This window comes from Psammomys obesus, unplaced genomic scaffold, assembly GCF_907164565.1.
Source record: "Psammomys obesus unplaced genomic scaffold, mPsaObe1.curated_primary_1811, whole genome shotgun sequence".
Lineage (NCBI taxonomy): Eukaryota > Metazoa > Chordata > Mammalia > Rodentia > Muridae > Psammomys > Psammomys obesus.
The window spans coordinates 3,077,352-3,097,467 of record NW_026589732.1 but is presented as its reverse complement, the minus strand read 5'-3'; the positions used below and the strand labels follow the sequence as shown (position 1 = coordinate 3,097,467).

The 20,116-nt window shown below is 49.9% G+C and overlaps 1 protein-coding gene across 1 annotated transcript in view; it reads left to right on the top strand.

Annotated features, from left to right (window-relative positions):
* The window catches only part of Gabbr2 (gamma-aminobutyric acid type B receptor subunit 2), a 326,257-nt gene that overhangs the window by 194,679 nt on the left and 111,462 nt on the right, over window positions 1-20,116 (top strand). Inside the window, exon 8 of the mRNA XM_055605273.1 lies at window positions 8,935-9,171. Coding sequence (XP_055461248.1) covers window positions 8,935-9,171 — 237 coding nt within the window. The remainder of the gene's footprint in view (window positions 1-8,934; window positions 9,172-20,116) is intronic.

Genomic DNA, 20,116 nt, shown 5'->3' with positions numbered 1-20,116 from the left:
CACACACACACACACACACACACACACACACACACACACACACACACACATCCATCAGTCATCAGCCAAGAAATCTCACCACAGACTCCCCTACAGGCTAATCTGATGGGGGCACTTTCTCAGTTGACGTTCCCTCTTTTCTGATGGCCTGAGTTTATATCAAGTTGACAAAAACTAACCTAGGGTTCGGATCCTGTGCCCAGTGGGACTGAGAGAGCCAACAAGTCCTCAGCCATGGGCTGGGCCCTTGCATGTTGATGCTTCTCATTGCCACAGTGATGGGAGGTTTGGGGGAGTCACCAGGCACTCTGGGCTCTGAAGTAGAAGCAGGGAAGGGCATGGAAAGGCAGGAGAGTCCAGGAATAGCCACACAGTGTTAATGTCCCATCCTCCACACCCTCGAGGTGGCCACTTCCTTGGGAGACAGGGCAGGGCGGAGGAGCAGGCTCAAGAGGAAAAGCTTGGTAGCCTCTGAAGGCACACTGACTTGATCTGAACCCTGGGTGGACAGGTGGCTGTGTCTAGAGCCGCACTCTTATCTCCCTTCCTGCTACCTGCTAACGGGACTCTGACCTTAAGCAGGCACGTGGCCACCCTTTGAAAAACGGACATTCCCTAACTTTCCAAGCTAGCTGTGGCCAGGCTTATAGTGTGGCCAATGAGATGAGTGTTCCTCGGACTTCCAGAAAACCCAGCAAGGAGGGATTCTGTCTTCGATGTTGGTTGGAATTAGAATGAGCCCGCAAGCACTCTGGCAGCCATCTTGACAGGTAACCTTGGAAAGGAAACTCTATTCTAGACATTGAGATTCAAACATAGGAGCCAAGTCTCTGGTCCCTTGGTGAGGCTGGCCTGGAAGCCCACAGGTGGCATTTGCAGGAGACATACCTTCATCATCTCATAGAAGTCATGGATAGCTTGTTTGCTGTTACATGGTGGGCCCCTGTCTGACTCCTTTGCAGACAGCTGCTCTTGACCCTGAAGGCATGAAGTCTTGGGGGCCTTTCCTCTTCCCTGCAACACAGATTGAGTCAGTGTTATCGACGCTGTTTCATGTGCAGTGTTGCATGGTATTCCACGATGTCACGCTGCAAATCCCCCCATCCTACCGTAAGCAGACCTCTGGGTGGCTTGGTGTGGAAGTGTCATCCGGTGCATCTCTGGGTGGATGCGAGACTCTGATGTCTCTCACCTGCAGCAAGCGCTCTTAAGTTTCTGTGTGTTTGATCACATCATCTTTCACACACCCTGCACACAGACCTCTCCTGGTTGTTATTAGAATTGTGCTGAGTGTAAGTCAGGTCTTGGAAAGGGACATGTTAGTCATGGTAGTTCAGTCTGGGAATCCTGTGATTTTGCATTTTTCACTCATTTCTGAGAACTGCGTTTTGTTCTCTGGGTGGGGCACTTGCGTGCATTTTTTCTGGTTTGCTCCGGCCTGCTGTGCTGTGGTGGATGCTTGCTTGCCCCGCTCTTGGGTGCAGAGTCTGGTGTCACTTCTGAGTCACAGAACGGAGCATCTGTTGTCTCTCAGCGACAGCGCCAAGCGGCTTTCTAAAGTGGTCCCACTAACTTACACACCCACCCGCAGAGAGGGGGACTTCCACTCTGTGCACAGGTTTGTCAGCACTTGGTGCTGTCAGCTTTTAATTTTAGCCAAGCTAGTGGGTGGGACATGGCATCCTGTCTTAGTTTCACTTTGCACATCCCTGGCTGCTGATGAGATGGGACATTTTTTTTCTTTTTCTATGTGTGCCCATGCATGTCCATGGGGGTATGTGAGCAAGTGGAGGCGAGGGGCAACTTGAGATATTGTTCCTCAGGAGGCCAGGGCTCCTGCTGCTCCGGAGTTCACTGAAGAAGACAGACTAGCTGGCCAGTGGGACTGCCTGTCTCTGCCTCCCCAGTGCTGGGATAACAAAGAGGTGTCACCACACCCGGTCCTCGGGATCAAACTCAGGTCCTTGCGTTTTACAGCAAGCACACTAAGCCAGCTGCCACCAGCCTTGCTCTCCTATCTTTTTCGGTTGGTTTTTAGCGTTTTGTTTTTTTTTTTTTTTTTAATTGCCTTTTGGGTCTTTCACCCACTTTTCTACTACAGTCCCTGCCTGGCTGTTGTTGAGTTGCTCTTTCGTTTTTTTCTTGCTCACTAGTGGCCGGAGACAGAAATCCCCTCTGTGTCCTACAGGAGAATCCCTGGGGAGGTTCTGTGTGGCACCTTCCTCTTCCCCCTCTCCGAGACTTATTGGTCTCTCTCTCTCGGTGTCTTTTGATGGATAGAAATTCTTCATTTTAATGCCATCCAGCTCCTTAGGTGTTCAGTGCCACGTCCTGTCTAAGCTCCTGTCTTGCCCTTCCTCGCCCAGTTAGACAGTTAAGCCTCCTGTCTTGTCCTTTAGTTTTGTTCCGTACTTTCATGTTCAAATAAAAGAAGTGTATGCAAATGTTTACGTGTATGTCTAAAATAAGATCAATATTTGTTTTGTTTTTCATATAAGTCATTGAAGGGGATCATTTATTGAAGGGGTCACTTCTGCCCTCCTCCCAGCCCCCGCTGCATGACCTCGGTCATGAACAGAGGACCCGCACCCAGCGTGACCCAGCTCTCCTGTCTACTCTACTGTCTTCTATGGTCTGTCTGTTTGTCTTGATGCCACTGTTACGCCATCTTGATCTCGAAAGTTGTAAAACAGAGCAGGATGCCACAGGGTGTAAGTCCTCAGGCTCTAATCTTCAGTAAGATTTTCTAGAATGTTCTTGTCCAGATGCTGGTTTTCACTTATGTGTGTTCTCCTATATGCATGTCCCATTTCTTCTTATTCCTTCTAGCATTTCTCTTCTGTTTAGGGTCATTCTCTTTCTGCCCAAAGAATCTTCCCTTTTCCTTCCTTAGCTATTGTCTACTGGAGACTTTTTCCCCACTCCTAGCTGTGTGATGCATCCTTTGCTTCTTTAATTCTGACTGTTTTCTTAGCAAGGGGTAGCATCTAGCTCATCTGTTGTTTCCTCCCAGCTTGATGATGTCACGGCCTCCTGCCTTTCGTTATTTCAGTTAAGTCAGCTATCACACATCGGCCTTTTAACAGTGATGTGTCACTTCTCTCTGGCTACTGTTCGGATTTTGTTTGTTTTGACTTTGATCTTCAACTGGCTTCTTTGTACTTTGATCAACTGATTTGTGTGTGGGAGAAAGGCTCATCATTAAAAACTACATGATAAAAGCAACTCAAGGAAGGAAGGCAGGAAGGATGGAAGGAGAAGGGTTTCTTCGGCTCACAGTTTGGGAGATAGTCCGTCATAGTGGGGATGTCACGGCAGTAGGAGGTTAGGGCAGCTTTTCACAGGCATCTGCCGCCAGGAAGCAGAGAGAGAGGAGCACCAGTGCCCAGCTCACTCCCTCCTCCCCCTTCAGTCCAGGACCTAGCCCATGGCATGGTGCTGCCCACTTCTCACCTCAACTTAGAAACTCCCTCATACGCATGGGCGAGCCCACATCCTGTCAAGCAGATGATCGTCTTGCTGGCATGGCACTGAGCCACTTGTCAGCTTTGCAAGCCATGGAGGCTAGCCTGAGACACTAACACATTTTCAGAAGGAAAGTAAGTTCCAAGCCCTAAAAACTGCCCCTCAAAACTACGCCGAGAGCCATCCCGTGAGTAAGGGGAGCCATCTATGGACAGATCTCTCTCAGAAACTTCTAGCCCCTTGTGATAAACATGACCTCTGGAAGAGCAATAGCCATGACCACTTGTCAGCTTTCAGTGGAGGCCTGCTTTATGGCAGCTATTCCTTATCTCTGACAATCATGAGAGTTTGTCCTCCCGATGGCCCTGGCATCACCAGGGAGCAGTGGGAAATGGCTGTGACACAGGAGGAAAGGAAACCAGACCTATGCCAGGTTCTATCCCGAGCCTCTGCTCACAGAAACACAGTGGACAGCCAGACCCTTCGTCTCCACGGCCCTGCTTCTGCTCCTTATCCCTTGGAACAACAACAAAAGTAGAGAAGTAAAGTAGTAAAAAACAGAGATTTGTAAGTGGCTCGTGTAAAAAGGAGACGTAGGGGCCTGTGTTGGTACCAAGGCGAAATCAAATAGACTGTATGATCTCTGTCCTTTTATGTTCCTTAAACACAGTGCACAGATACACATGCATATGCATGCATGCTCACATACACACACACACACACACACACACACACACACACACACACAGGCACACTATCAAGAAAGTTAAAATATGTAGGCAATGACCGCCTGTCGAGGCCTGTTCACCTCAGGCCTCCATCCCACCCTGAAGTAGTTAATGCCTCATTGCTGGGACCAAATACCCGACAAGAAGCAGCTTAAGGAAGGGAGATCTATTTTGTCTCACAGTGTGAGGGAATATAGTTCATCGTGGTGGGAAGGCACTGCAGCCGGAGTGGCTTGTGGCTGTGGTGTTGGGAGCCTCTGGTCTTGCTTGTTCACATCTTGACTGTCAACCAGAAAACACAGAGAGAGTCTTGGACTGGAAGTGGGCAGAGCTATAACCCACAAAGCCCACCCCCTGGTCATTCACCTCTTCTGGAAAGGCCCCACCTCCCACAGCTTCCACAGCCTCCCAGAACAGAGCCAGCAACTGGGGATCAAGTATTAAAGCATGTGAGTGAATTGGGGACATTTTCTAGCCAAACTGTAACAGCCCTGACTTGTAGAGGATCCCAGACAGTTTGAAATATGCCCTAGCTTAGGGTGCTGTCTAGAAATATCACCTGACCAGACCATTAGGTTGAGTAAATGGAATTCTAGGTCGATGCTGCCATGGTCTAGACTAGTGTCAGCAGAGGCCATGTGTCAAGGCTTGCTCCCCAGGAGGGCACTATGGAGAAGTCACAGAACCTTTGGGAGTTGGAGCCTAATGGGAAATCGCTAAGTCACTGGAAATAAATCCTGGCAAGGAATTGTGGGACACAGGCGGCCCCTTCCTCTTTCTCCTTGCTTCCAGGTTCATGAGGTTAGTGGTTTTGGTGACCACACACCCCCTACCTATGTGCGGCCTCACCACAGAACAAAATAATTGAGACAGCCAATCACCAACTGAAACCACTTCTTCTTCTTCCGCTTCTTCTTTTTTCTCTTCTTCTTTCTCTTCTTCTCCTTCTTCTTCTGTTTCTTCTTCTTCCTCTTCTTCTCCTTCTTCTGCTTCTTCTTCTTCCTCTTCTTCTCTCTCTTCTTCTTCTCCTTCTTCTGCTTCTGCTGCTCTTCAGGCAATAAACTCAGATATTATGTTATAGTTGCAGAAAGCTGACCCACATAGGCACCCCTACCCTCCAGGGCCTTTGTGTGCATCAGAGAGCAGGTGCAGGGAGGGAATTCTAAAAAGACAGAAGTCAGAGGGTCTCATTCCTCTTGTGCTTGCAAGTTCCAGGACAGTCAGGGTACACAGAGAATTCCTGCCTCAAGAAACCGAAGAGGGAAAAAAAGCAATAAATATACACATCTAGGTAGCTTTTTCATTCTTTAAAAACATCCAAGAGCTAAATTAACAACCAGAAATAGATCATTCTTAGTTTCTCTTCCAGTTACTGTGGCAAAATATCCTGACAAAAGCAATGCAGAGGAGAAAGGGTTTACATCTTCAGTCATAGGAAGAGAGCAAAGAATGTACACTCAGCTCGACCTCTCTGTCATACAGTCCAGGATCCCAGCCCAGGGAGTGCTCCCACCATAACTAGGATAGATGGTCCCAGACCCTCACAGGCACACCCAGAGGCCCATTTGCCAGGTGACTCTAGGTTTTGTCAAGTTGACAATTAACACCAACACTCCCACAGACCCAAATGATATTTTTAAAAAATCTGTTTATAAGCCTCCTGGAGAGGCTGAGGTACAAGGCTTGCAAATCCAAGGCCCGAGAGTGAGGTGGCAGGAGCTATATCTGTGGTAGAATTTCCACAGAATCAATTGCACATGCACACACAAACACACACACACACACACACACACACACACACACACACACACGCAATGATAACCAAGCAATAAAAAAAAAAACTGGAAAAAGAGAATGATGATTTAAAACAACTGACTGAAAGATCAGGCGTCGTCACCACAGCAGTGTTGTGTAAAGAGGAAATTTGCCTCAGACCTAAAGACAACCTTCACTCAAGATTTGAAAGGAGCTCTTTCTATTAGATAGAAAAAAATGCAAATTAAGAGAAGATAATACTTCTTCTTGGCAAACTGACAGTGTTTTTGTTTTTTTGGTTTTTTAATTAAAATACTGACTACTGAGGATGCTTGGAAATGAGTACACAGGGGCATGGCTCCTTTCAGCATCAGGGAGCATCATAGGTGTGTCCCTGCATTTATCCCCATGGTGTGTGCACAGCTGTGTCCCTGCATTTATCCCCATGGTGTACACATAGGCGTGTCCCTGCATTTAGAAGACAGCAAGGCTGAGTCCTGTGTGAGTATCATGTGATTCTGGGGGCCACTCAGTGACTGAGCCACACTTCGTCCCGACCCTATGGAGCCAGTGCTATTGGCATCCAGAAACAGAGACCAATCAGCAGCCACACAGGAATGGTGATGCTAGAGAGAATAGAGATTCCTGTGTGTGGAAAGCCTGCCTCAAGCGAGCTGTCCCAGTGGCATGATGTCGCGCCTATGTAGCGCTTCAGGCTGGGGGGAGTTTTCCGATGAGCATGACCAGTACAAAGGCCCTGGGGTACCAGGAACCTCCACGGGATCTAGACACCTGGAAGGCTAGAAGAGCTAGCACCTCATCCTGGACAGCTCCCTAGGAAAAGTGAACCTGGCTAGGGAAGGTGACAGCACTTTGTAGCCGTGCCTGGACAGAGGCCAGGACACACAGGGATGTGATGTGATTCGCTGTGTGGGATGTGGATGCGGAGTCAAGTGGACCCAAAGGCCTGGTCTCCCGGGAGCTGAAGTTAGCTCTGCTTGGGTTTGGGGAGACAAACAGAAAAGTGGCAGCCGGAGATGACAGGTAAGGGACAGCCTGGGCTTGCAGAAGAGCCTGAGACTAGAGGGAGGACCATAGGCTCCTTGCTGGACGTGCTCCATTTACACACAGTGAGAGATCCTGTAGGGGCCGAAGCTGGAAGGACCTGGTCTGGGCTCCTGGGCACTGTCTGGGTGACTCCACCAGACACCCTACTACTTGGGCTTTGTGCATGCAGATCCCCTGCCTTCGATGGCAGATCCAGCTTCCCTGCCTACTGACCAGGGCAGTTGTGTGAGCTTCCAGGGAGCAATGATGACCTCACAGCCAGTGAGCAGCAGCAGGATGGGGGCCCATCTGACTTCACGCACATACTCACACACTTGCACCAACCTCTGCAGCCCTCGGCCCCTCAGACGGTTCAGAGGGGCACATGACCCTCTCTAAGGGGCCTTCTGGGTGAAAACAGACAAGGGATCTAGTTTCTGTGTGGTTTGACTCCTCACAGGGTTTTCCCAGGTGGCTGCAATGACATTTCCTACTGAGGAGGTCAGAAGGGATTTGAGACTGGCCCATGGAGAGGCTGAGGTCATGGGTTCTCCAGGTGCATCGATGCAAGGATGACCTTGGGCACTGGAGATAAAAAGCAGTTTCAAGAAATTGTGGCCAATCAGGATGTTAATATCACCGGTGGATTCTTTTATAAAATTCAGCAAGGAGTAGGGGTGATCTGCGGTTTGGTGTCAAGCTATTCACAAGCCCTGCTGTAGCTTTGAAGGAACAAGTTGAAGGTACAAATTGTCCTTGGATCTGCCTCAGAGCCCGTGCTCCAAGAGGGCCTCACAGGGTCCTGCAGGCCTCAGAATCCACAGGGCTGTGAGTACAGAACTAGAACCTTCTAGAATCTCAACCCAGCATATGCAACCTGCATGCAGCCCAGGATAGCTATGAATACAGCCCAACCCATAATCAGTCATAAACTTAAATCATTGAGGGGTTTTGCAATATCTTTTGTTTGGGTTTGGTTTGTTGGTTTTTAGGGACAAGGTTTCTCTGTGTAATAGGCCTGGCTATGGCGGACTCACTCTGTAGACCAGACTGGCCCCGAATTCACAGAGATCCACCTGCCTCTGACTCCCAAGTGCTGGAATTAAAGACATGTGCTGTCACATCCTGCCATAATATTTTTGCAACTCGACTGCGTAGTTCTGGATTGTGACTTTGTAGGTGACAGCATCATATCAGAAGGTAAAATGGTGGACAGATCTTCTAGACCACGTTATGAGTTCCCTGCCCAGGTCTTGGGGCCATTCCCAGAGCCTGGGAACCTGTGGCCTTGCCTGGCTCCAGTTCTTAAGAGTGACCACCTCTGGGGTGGGCCCAGAGGTCCCTGAGTCTGAGAGCAAAGGACAGAGAGAGCCCATGAACTACTGGCTGGAGGCAGTGGGAGGGGGAGGGGAGGAGCAGCTAGACTCCCCAGCAAGGCTCGCTTTCCCCAAGCAGTGTCTTGGAAGCTCTGAGGAGCCCAGAGTGCTAAATTCAAACCCAGCTAAATTCAAATTCAGATCATATAGAACGTGTCTTGATTTTGGTGAGAAAGTGAAAATAATCCATTGACCATTTTGTGTATATTTTCTTGTGTATAGTTTCCATTTCCAGGCTGGGGAGGCGGGCCCCAGGTGTTCTCCAGACCCGGGCCTTGCAAACATCAGCGGGAAGGCATGGTTAGGGTGGAGTGCTCAGTCATTCGGCAGGCAGGGCTAGATCAGTCCTGTCACTCGCTGACCCCATGCCCTAAGAAAGTCAGTGTCCATACCACAAAATGAGGATGGTATTGGCCGCCACCTTAGGAAACTGCTGTAAGGGTTAAATGACAGAAGGAACAGTGAGCCTAGCACTGTGACGGGCACACAGCAGACTCTGAAGAAGATCAGTGTGTGTGGTGTCCCTGCCGTGACTCAGTGCCCCCATCCTATTGCTTTTCCAGACTCCACAGCAATACGAAAGAGAATACAACAGCAAGCGCTCGGGCGTGGGGCCCAGCAAGTTCCATGGGTACGCTTATGATGGCATCTGGGTCATCGCGAAGACACTGCAGAGGGCTATGGAGACGCTGCATGCCAGTAGCAGGCACCAGCGGATCCAGGACTTCAACTACACAGATCACACCCTGGGTAGAATCATCCTCAACGCCATGAACGAAACCAACTTCTTCGGTGTCACGGTCAGTCCCAAGCCTCCCGGCTGTTTTCTTAGTGCCCTCAGGAATCCCATAAGGCCAAAAGAGGGATGGGGAGGCACCTGCTGGTGTGTGCTTCCTTCTCTGGGGTAACTGAAGGAACTTCCTGTGAGCCACGGGATTATGGGCGTATTGAAAGGAGGTCTGGGGTAGGATGGCTCTTTCACTGAGGAAACACCTCTATGACTCACCAGTAAGAAAGGACGGGAGTCTGCAAGGATGAGCAAACTCTACCGCACGGTGGGTGGGTGGGCCAGATTCAGGTTCAAATCTTGTGTCTTCACTTATGAGTGTGACCTTCTTCCAACTACAGACTTTTCATTCACAAAGTGGGAACAATGCCTTTGTCTTCAAAGTAGTTACAAAGATTAAGCTGACAAGCAAAGGACTGTCATAGGCCGGCCATTCTCAGAGTGTGGTCAGCGTTGGCTGAAAGCTTGTTAGACTCATTGAAGGGTCCCTAAACCCTGGATTCTAACAGTCCTCCGGGTGCCTCTAATGCAGGCTATAGCTCAGCAGCCACCTCTCTGGCTGGAGGTGAGGCTCTCGGTTTGCAGAAGATTTTGGTTTCCAAAATCTCTAGGTAGAGGGGTCTAAACATCCCCTCCCACATTCAGACATGAAGGCCAAGTACATTTTTTTTTTACAGCACAGTCTAGACTCAGGCTGGAAATTGTGGCTGCTTTCCTCAAACTATGGCTTAAAAAAGATGTCTTGAAGCCTGGTGTGGTAACACACGCCTTTAATTCCAGCACTCAGGGAGGCAGAGCCAGGTGGATCGCTGTGAGTTCGAGGCCAGCCTGGTCTACAAAGGACAGCCAAGGCTACACAGAGAAACCCTATCTCAGGGGAAAAAAATTAAAAAAAAAAAAAAAGATGCCTTGATCCTTAGAACCCCTTATAAAATCACACTCAGAGCCCATTATATAAAACTTATTAAAATCCAGGTGTGTTGGCAACATATCCATAATCCCAGCACCTCGGAGGAGGTGGTGGTAGGGTTGTGAACCTGAGACCAGCCTGAGCTACAGAGGGAAAGTCTTAAACACATCGAGAGAGAGAAGCTCCTCAGGCTGGGTATGGCCCAGTTGGTACAGTGCTGGCCTTGTGTGAATAAACCCCTAGCTTTAATCCTCAGCATCACATACATCACTCCTGGTGGTACAGGCCTGTAACCCCAGCACTCAGGAGTTAAAGGTGGAAGGACCAGAAGTTCAAGGTCATCGACGGCTACATAGCAAGTTCAGGGCTAGCCTGGGCTATGTGAGCTTCTGGGTTAGCAGAGGAAACTTTCCCCACAGCCTCTCCTCCCAGTTCAACACCAGATCCGCTCCCCTTCCTGTGCACATTCTCTGCTCATCCTTGGAGAGGAAAGATGGGCGGGGCTGCTTCACCTGTCCTCCACATTCCTCCACATTGCTTCTTGTTGGTAGAACAAGTTCATGACACCCAACACTGCCTGGCTCCTGGAGCAGTGCAGAAAGCCCAGAAGCTGTCTGCTTGCATCTGTAAGCCCAGAGGCCAGCCCTTTGCCTGGCGCCTGGTGCCTGGCGCCTGGCACGGCTTCGCTGGAGCTCATTTATAACCCCTGCGAAGTGCACCCTGTCATCTAAGCCAAATAATCACTACTTGATGAGCAATTAGCTGAGACGGGCTAAAATGCTTTCCAGAGCTCGAAGATGAATTTCTTACTAATGGGAAATTCCTTGACACCTGCACCAGTGTGAGTCATAATGCAACGAATGGCAGGCCTCCACACATTCTTAAAAATGCTCAGAGCCAACACCCTTGTGTTATCAGTGACATGTGGGGGGAGGGGATGTGACACCCTCGTGGTCCCCAGCACCAAGGCTCAGCAGAGCCCCCACGGTAGGCAGACCCACCATGCCTCTACAACTCCACTGTCCCTACAGCCCGCACAAGTGCCCTTCAGTCAAAAAAGGCTGCAAAAGGAAGCCACTTGGCCCTCTGTTCTGTCTTGTATTCGTCTCTTTGTTGTGGATTCCGATGTGCCTGGCTCTGGGTTGCAGTCCAGTCTTGTTAACACTATCTTTGGATTGTTGAAAATACAGTATCCTTTGACACAGTACGAAGTGCCATTGTGGCCCAGAGAGGCTGCAGAAGGGCAACTTCAGCTATCGGTGAGGAGTTAGGCAAGTGGAACGAGATTGAAGTGCTTTGCGCTTGCTGAAGCGTTCTCATGGCTCTCGCAGTCTCCGTTTCTCCAGCAGACACTTTATTCCAGGTCACCCCCATTCAGCATGTTTACTATACAGAAAATCGTTTAAATGCATTAAATTAATTGTATCCGTGACTCGATTCCAATTGATTCGGCCTGAGCAGCCTGCTGGGAGCTGGGCCTGGGTGCCTAGCTGGCACGTTGGTGAAGAAATTCCTGCTCTGAAGCTCATAGTGACGATCCGGCTTAGCCTGGAACCTGGCTCCATTTCATCTGTCTGGGGACTGGAGTCCACAAAAATGAGTAGCTATGGTTCTGCTGCTCGCTGATGAGCCAGGCATGCTACATACATCTGGCTTCTGGGGACACAGTATGATGTTCAGACCTGTACGAAACCTATAGTCAGGAGTTCCAGGATTGTTCCTCTGCTAGGCGCATAAAGGGAATGAACCCCAGCCTGGAGTCACCAGCTTAGGTCTCAGAAGCAGGAGGGTCTTGGAGCATGTGCTCTCTGCCCAAGTTTGAGGATCTTCTAGGAGTTATGGTAAAATTCACGATCTGACTGAGGTCAACACCAATAAACATGCTAGTGTGGATGGAGAGGGGTGAGTCAGGAGGCCTCAACCCCACACAAAAAGCTCCAGGCAAGTAAGGAGTACTGGGAGTGGGAAACACAGTCTTCCCCAGGGAAAAGCACAGCAATTGGTTATTGAAGTGGCTTGAATGAGAATGACCTCCACAGGCTCACACATTTGAATGCTTGGTCCCCAATTGGTGGAACTGTTTGGGAAGGATTAGAAGGTGTGGCCTTGTTGGGGGAGGTGTGTCACTGGGGGTGGGCTTTGATAAGCCCAGGACACTTCCAGTTAATGTTCTCTCTCTCTCTCTCTCTCTCTCTCTCTCTCTCTCTCTCTCTCTCTACCTGTGCTTGAGGATCAGATGTAAACCCTCGGTTATGCTCCAGTGCCATGCCTGCCTCCCTGCCTCCATGCCCCCACCAGGACAACCATGGACTTAAACCCTCTAGAAACATGATCCCCAAATCAAATACTTTCTCTTATAAGTTTCCTTGGTCATGGTGTTTTGTCATGGCAATAGAAAAGTAACTAAGACGTTTACCCAAGACCAAGTGGATATGGTGTGAGAGGGTCCTCTGGATCCTGGAAAGGCAGGGGAAACCTTGTGGAGCCTAGAGGTTGGCTGCTGTGCAAGCAGGAATGGCCAGAGAGGTCGGTGTGCTGGCTGCGGAACCTGGGCTAGATCTGGGGTGGTGAGGTTTCCGGAGGGGAGGAGCAGGCAGACTGGCAGGCTAGATCCTGCAGAAGGATGCGCAGGATCTGTCTGGTAGACAGATTTGATGTGGAACGAGAGGGGTCTGGTTGGGGGAGGCTGACATAGCCCTGAAAACATACATAAAAATATCAAACAGGCTTGAGCAGGTTGTATTTATATATTTAGGAATGTGTGTGTGACATCAAATAAAGAAAAAAAAAAAAAGAAAAAAAGAAAAAGAGGCCATGAAAAAAATTCAAGTGCCAAGCAATGCATTGCCCAGAATGTCTCATTCACCGGTCTCTCAGTAAGGGCCCGTGTCTTAGTCACTGTTCTATTTCTGTGAAGAGACACCATGACCATGGCAACAATTATAAAAGAAAGCATTTAATTAAGGGCTTGCTTACAGTTTCAGAAGGTTAGGCCATTATCATCATAGCAGGGAGCATGGTGGCATGCAGGCAGTCGGGGCCCTGGAGCTGAGAATCTCACGTACTGATCCACAGGAGAGAGAGAGAGAGAGAGACTGGTCCTGGCATGGGCTTCTGAAACCTTAAAGCCTATCTCCAGTGACACACTTCCTCCAACAAGGCCACACCTACTCCAACAAGGCCACACCTCCTAATCCTTCTAATGATTTCAAACAATTCCACCCTCTGGTGACTGAACAATCAAATATATGAGCCTGTGGGGGCTGTTCTTATTCAACCACCACATTTCGCCCATAGGTCTTTTCTTAGTTCTATTGCTTTGGTTCTATTTGCTTAGTTCTATTTGCTTAGGTCTATTGCTTTGATGAAGGGGTCCTTCTGGTTGATCTTTGTGTAGATGTTGATAGAAGTATGTGTGTTTGTACAATTGTATGTGTATGGGTGTGCATGAATGTTGTGGACGCCAGAGGTCAATCTCAGGTCAATCTCAGTAATGACAATCCTAAGTCATTACTTAGGATCTTTCTACCTTGTTTTTTGAGATCTGGTCTCTCATTGGCCTGAAGATCCCTGATCAGGCTAGGCTGGCTGGCCAGTGAGCCTCAAGGACCCGCCTATCTCCATGTCCCCAGTGCTGGGGTTGGAAGTGTGTGCCACTATACCTAACTTTTTATGTGAGTGCTGGTGGTTGAATTTTGGTCCCGTATTTATGTGGTAAGAGCCTTACCAACTGAGCCTTCTCCCTGGCCTCTTCTCTCACTGTTCTTTAAAACTCATCATATTTAATACATGCTACCTATGACATGATGGAGTAATATATTCGTGCTTTACTTCCCATGGCAATGTGATACATATAAAGTTGTCCTCCATCATCTCAGCCTGTGGAGATGGATTCCGGACCGGGCGATGTGGCACAGAAGAGCATCAGGGCTTAGGGATGAGTCCAGGACTCCGAGAGTACCTTAAAAAGAGGCCTTGGTCCCTGCTAAGCTTCTTCCTGTGGTTGCCGCCCACTCTCCACGGTGGACCCCATGCAGAAGCCATCACAGCCAGGAGGGAGGTGGCGCATCTCTCTAAATAAAAATCCCTTTCATCCCTCCCCAGCTTCCCTCAACCCACTATCAGTGCAATGTGTGTCCAAGAGGCCCTGTGCTAGGCTGGGACCTTGCTCCTGATGGCCATTCTCGTCAAGTTTATCTCACAGAGAGGGAAGGACCCTGTCTCGTCTGTCACAGAGCTCATGACCTACTTGCTTTTGATCCTGGCCAAGAGGGATTCATCACTGGCCGGCAGAGCCATTAAAGCCGTGTGTCAGGAAGTTGTAAGACGTGAATGCCGGCCAGTGTTGCCCGCCCCCTCCCACCAACATTTTACTAAAAAAAGAAAAGTTCATAAAGCAAGTTGGGTTGGAGCCCCAAGGAGCCCAAATAAAGTGGGCACCCTGGAAAAAGCAACAGGCTCCCCCTGGGGATAGTGCAAGGTAGGCTCAAACTACCCTCCATCCCATGCCACTGTGGCCCGGCCCCGCTGTCACCCTGAAGCTGAGTTTATTTGCTATCCAGAAACCTTTACACAGACACACACACTCTCACACACACACACACACACACACACTCTCTCTCTCACACACACACACACACACTCAATGCACACATGTGCAGCACTGCACATCACACGTGTACCCCACTCACATACATGCACACAAACTGCACACACATGCACATATGTTCAGGTACATATGCATATGACTGATGCATGACCGCATGTTTGCACACACATCTCAACACCGTCCCTGAGGGCTAGCTCATCTTTCCCACCCGTGTGATCCTGTGGGCAGCTGCTTTCATGTTCTAGTACACAACCTACACGCCCGTGCTCTACATTAGATGCCCGAGTTCAGCCCAGAGGCCCGGGTCCATTTCTGTTTTAACACATTTGAGTTGAGACAAGAAACAATCTCAGGAGTTCCCTCCAGGGGTGGAGAGCACCGGCCGCCTGAGAATCAGTGGTTTGGGGACTGTCATTCAGTCAGCCCTGCCCCTGTCCCGGCACTGTGGGATGCAGCTCAGTTCTCTGCAGTGTCATGAGCCCACGGTGTAGCCTAGAAAATCACCCAGCTCACCCCCATGGCACTCACTGGCCAACACTGAGGAGCAGCAAAGCTTCCTTCCTCTGCTCTGCGCTGGTCCCCGGCATCGTCACACTCTCACACACTCTTAATGGAGGTGACCTGAGAACCAGTGTTTCCCCGTCCATTATGCCGGACACAAGAACACCCTCTAGCACAAGAAACAAGCCACCGCCTAGATCAGCCCCCAACAAACTGTAGCCGTGAAGTCAGACAAAGAGACCACAGTGTGAGTACCTGGGGAGCCGGGCGACCTGGGAGGAGAGTCACTGTCTGGGCCTGCTTCCTCATCTGTGGAACGGAAATATGTCCTCCTTGGTAATGTTCTCAGGGGCGTCCAGTCCACTGACAGCATGGTTCTCACTGCAGTTCTGTTGTGGGTGCTGCGTTCTGAGGTGGGCTGCATACCCAGGGAGGCACAGGATAGCCATGCGGAGCTAGATAAACTCGTCTCCGTCCTCGCAATAACCAACGCTGCAATCTGTTAACCCTTGTTCGGGTTAGAGGGGTCCGTTTCAGCACAGAGCCAAATGAAGCCCGCCTGTGAGCAGACGTGGTTTTGAGCTCTCTGCTGAGCACTCACTCCAGGGATTTGAGTTGCTGAGGGGGAGAGAGGTGTCTGTCTTCAACCTGTCTCCCATCTGGCTCTGCGCCACTCCAGCTGCCCTTAGAATTACCACTTAGCATCGTGCGCAAGATTAATGCACAGGTGCTGTTGGCACCTCACCCGGGCCTCCGGGGATCCCTTTGAAAGGTTTGGCTGGATTGGCCCATCCCCCAGACGCCACAGGTGCCCGGCTAATAGCTCTCACCTGGGAGCCTCAGGGCTCAGAGCCTGGGCATCCCACTTTTTCTAGAGACGAAAGGAATGATCAATGTCATCCTGGATTAGGCCAAAGCACACCAGCCTCCCATCACATCTGATTTGGCCTCCCACTGAGATCATGTCCTTAGCATGTCGTTTACACATGCAGCTGGTGGACCCAATCTAAGACTGCCAGGTGTTTCTAGGGGAAAATCAAGTATTTCTGAGAGAGACATTTTTTTTTTACTGTAACCTAATTGCTACCTTGGGTGTGGAATTTAGCACCAGTCTTTCTCCATGACTTCCCCTACAGTGAAGAAAGAACTGCTGAAGGCTCCCTCCGACCCAGTCTCACTGGTGTCCCTACCTAGTGCCCCCAGCCTCGGCTGAGAGGCTGGTTTGTCTCCTCTGATGGATCAGCATCTCTGGCACCTCTGGGTACTCAGGCACCAGGATGTTTGTGTCGGTGTCTCCAAGCAGCCCTCTGCACACCTAGGGTTAGCTCAACCATCACCACTTCCTCCAGTCACTTTGCTAATTGAGAAATCTAAGGACACTTCCTCACCCGTGCCTTCTGGGCCTCTGTGCATAAAAAGCCTTTTCAACCCAGCCACTAATCAGAACTGACAGTGGACCGCTCATCGGGATTCGGAGTTCACTGGCATTCACGGATCCATCAGGAGCAATTCCCAACTTCTCGCTGTGACCCGGTGTCAGCAATTTACCCAAGTCGTGAGGCTCCTCCTTCCCCAGCCTCTCATGGCAGCCATGGCTGTCTTTCTGGGGCTCAGATCCCAGGCCTGTTCTGGAAGGGGCGTGGTCCTGTGGCCTTGCAAGCTCATACCAGTAAGAACGTTTTCCAGGCAGTATTTGCTGGCAGTAAACAGCTCCAATAATAATCCAGCCTTCTGAGCCACCATCACCCTTCCTCTAGCACAGCCACACTTGGGAAACCCTGTCTGGTAACTGATCCCCACAGTAGCTGGGAAGCACCCCAATCCTGGATACATCACACAAGGAGATGAGAAGCTACGATCCGACCCAGCACGGGGTGGACTCATCCCAGGAGCCTAGCACACTCTGCCGGTGTCTGTACCTGGCCTCTCCATTATGTCCTGTGTCCCTGCCCTCCTGTCAGCTTCCCTGTCAGGACTTTCTTAATGCCCTGTATGGAGTGGTTGTTTCCTCCCCCAACAACTTTCATCCTTGTCCACAGTGGTTTCCATCTGTCACACAACATTTTAGACATGGGACATCGGAGGGTCCCATGATTGAAGTAATAGATGGATGAATGAATGATTGAAGTAATGGATGCTCCTATTATAGATTAAAGAGGCCCAACACATATGTGTGACGTATCCAGATTGCACAGGTGGTGAGGAGAGGTTAGTTCAGGGACCCATCTGGCTGACTCAAGCCCATGTGGATGTGTGATATTCCCAGCATTCCCAGCTCCTCTTACAAGGCAGAAGAGAAAATGACCTCTTACGTGATAACCTTGGCCAGGCAGGGTGTGAGGGCTGGGATATAGGGTTTTGTCTATGAGACGCCTGGTCTGAACAATCAGGTAAGATGCCTGGAAGGGAGGGAGAGACCACCACCATCCCAGGCAAATAGTGGAGGGCAATATGGTTCCAGCTCAGATTTTTCGCCTGTAAACCCTCCTCCTCTTTTAGAGAGTGAGCCTGGGAGCCGGTGACAGTGGTGTAAATGTAGCCCTTGGGATTCTGAGCAAGGCCTGGCTCTTAGTCTATGAAATGAATGTTCGTCGGTTGACTAAATCGTAGTGCAGCTCACAATCCAGGCCTCCTACTCCTGGATTAAAAGCAGAGGTCTCCAGCTGAGAGGTGGCTCAGTGGATAATGTCACAAGCACTAAAATCTGAGCGTGAATCCCCAGAACCCATATGAAACCGGGCCCAGTGGCACAGGCCTGTAATCCCGGCCCTCCAGCGGTGATCTGGGAGGCAGAGACCAGGGAATCCTAGAAGCCCAGAGACCAGCTAACCTGTCCTGTTGAACAAAACAGCCTGCCTCCAGCAACGTGGAAAGAATGCCTGCGGGTTTTCCTCTGACCTCCCCAAGTGCATGGTGGCACGCGTACTCGCGCGCACACCCCCTCCACACACGCACACACTCACAAATGATTTCTAAAAGCAGGAGAATCCCCAGAGGTCTGAAAACCTTGTGCCTGAGATGCTGACACATAGGCAGCTACACATGAGTGCAGACAACACACGGCTCAGAAATCCACCGCCTCCCACTCCGGCTGTCAGATACATCCGAGAGATCCAAACTGGAGCTTAGCAATTGGTGTGAACTGATGCCTAGCCCGGCAAAGCTTGGGAGTTTCACTTCCTCAAGGCAGGCGAGGAAATTACCTATTTTTTTGAAACAACAACAACAACAAAACCATGGGGAAGTGTATTGCTTGGAACTTCGGTGGCAGCCCTCAGCACAGGCAGTCTGGTCCCAGGGAGAAGCAGACCATGAGCCCTGGGAGGAGCCCGGAACGTGGCGCCCACTTGCTCTAAGCACAGGTGGGAAATTGCAGAGATGCCTAGAATGCCGAGTGCTTGGTGAGAGCTTGCTCTGCCCCAGGTACTGCGCTTGGTTCTCCACCGTAGTGCTTCAGTCAGCTCTCACAGTAAGTGCCACTGTGGGTTGAACTGTTTCCCTGCCCCCTGATTTGTACGCTGGATTCCTGACCCGGAGGGCCTCAGAATATTGCAGGTACAGTTGGTTGGGGCTGCACTGGAGCAGGATAGTGACATAAACCAGCGAGCTGACCGACACACAGACAGGAGGAAGGCCTGGGACAGAAGAAGGCAGAGGGACAAGTCTAAGAACCACGAGACAACAAAGACTGCCAGCAAGCCACAAGAACTCAGGAGGCAGGCAGTTACTCTTCGCTCCCAGGCCTTGGAAGCAATGGGCCTACCCACAACAACCTTTGGCTTGTGGGACAGGGGTGCAGCATGCTGCTGTTCTGTGAGCCTCGCAACTTGGGAGTCTTCATTTGAAACTAGTAAGACCCCACAAAGTAGACCATTGGAAAACACAGATATTTATATTACAATTCATAACAGTAGCAAAATCACAGTTATAAAGTAGCAACAGAAATAATGTCATGGTTGGAGTGAGGTCACAACAAGAGGAACTATATTAAAGGGTCACAGCATTAGGAAGGCTGAAAACCAGTGCTTAAACCCCTCCAATTCAACAGTGTTCACATTGCTGGGCTGTAGCCACGGCCTGGCTTCAGAACTCTTCCAGCATCACGACTAGAAGCAGGTGCCATTGCCACACAAGCTCCCTGACATGGAGGGCCATTTTAGGTGTTTGTTTTGTGGGGCTGGAGACTAAACCTTACACGCTAGCCATGCTAGCTACGTCACTGAGCTATACCTCTACTCCTTGGCAGAGGCCATCTTACCGTTATTCAGGTGTTCGGGGGATTTTGTTGGTTTTCATGGGCAAGCTGATGGTGCTTAGCTGTGTGCTTATTTTAACAGCGTCTTAAAGATCCCATTAGTGGTTTGCTAGCTAAGTTTATAGAGAAATGACGGTCCCTGCAATCCCAACAAATACTGAGGGTCCTCCAATATTCTGGCGGCCTTGGCACAGAGGTACCTAGAATGTGTACAGGCTTTCGTTGTGTTTTGTTTTGCTTTTGTGTTGTTTCTGAGACAGGGTTTCATGTATCCTAAACCAGCTTCAAACCTGCTATATAACCCAAGGATGATGGTATATACCAATTTATGGGGTGCTAAGAAGCAAACTCAGGATTTCATGCCTGTGAGAAACACCTTACTAACTGAGCCACATCCCCAGCCTCTAGAATGTATGTTTTAAAAGAGTGAAACTATGAAGCTGAAGTGATGGCTCTGCCGCTAAGAGCACTTAATGCTTTTCCAGAGAATCTGAGTTTGGTTCCTAGAACCCATATTGAGTAGCTCGCAACTGCCTCTAACTCCAGCTCCTAAGGATCTGACTCCCTCTTCTGGCTACCAGGAGAATCCACACACATGCAGCTCCACTCACACACACATTCAAATAAAAATAAGAATGTGTGTGTGTGTGTGTGTGTGTGTGTGTGTGTGTGTGTGTGTGTGT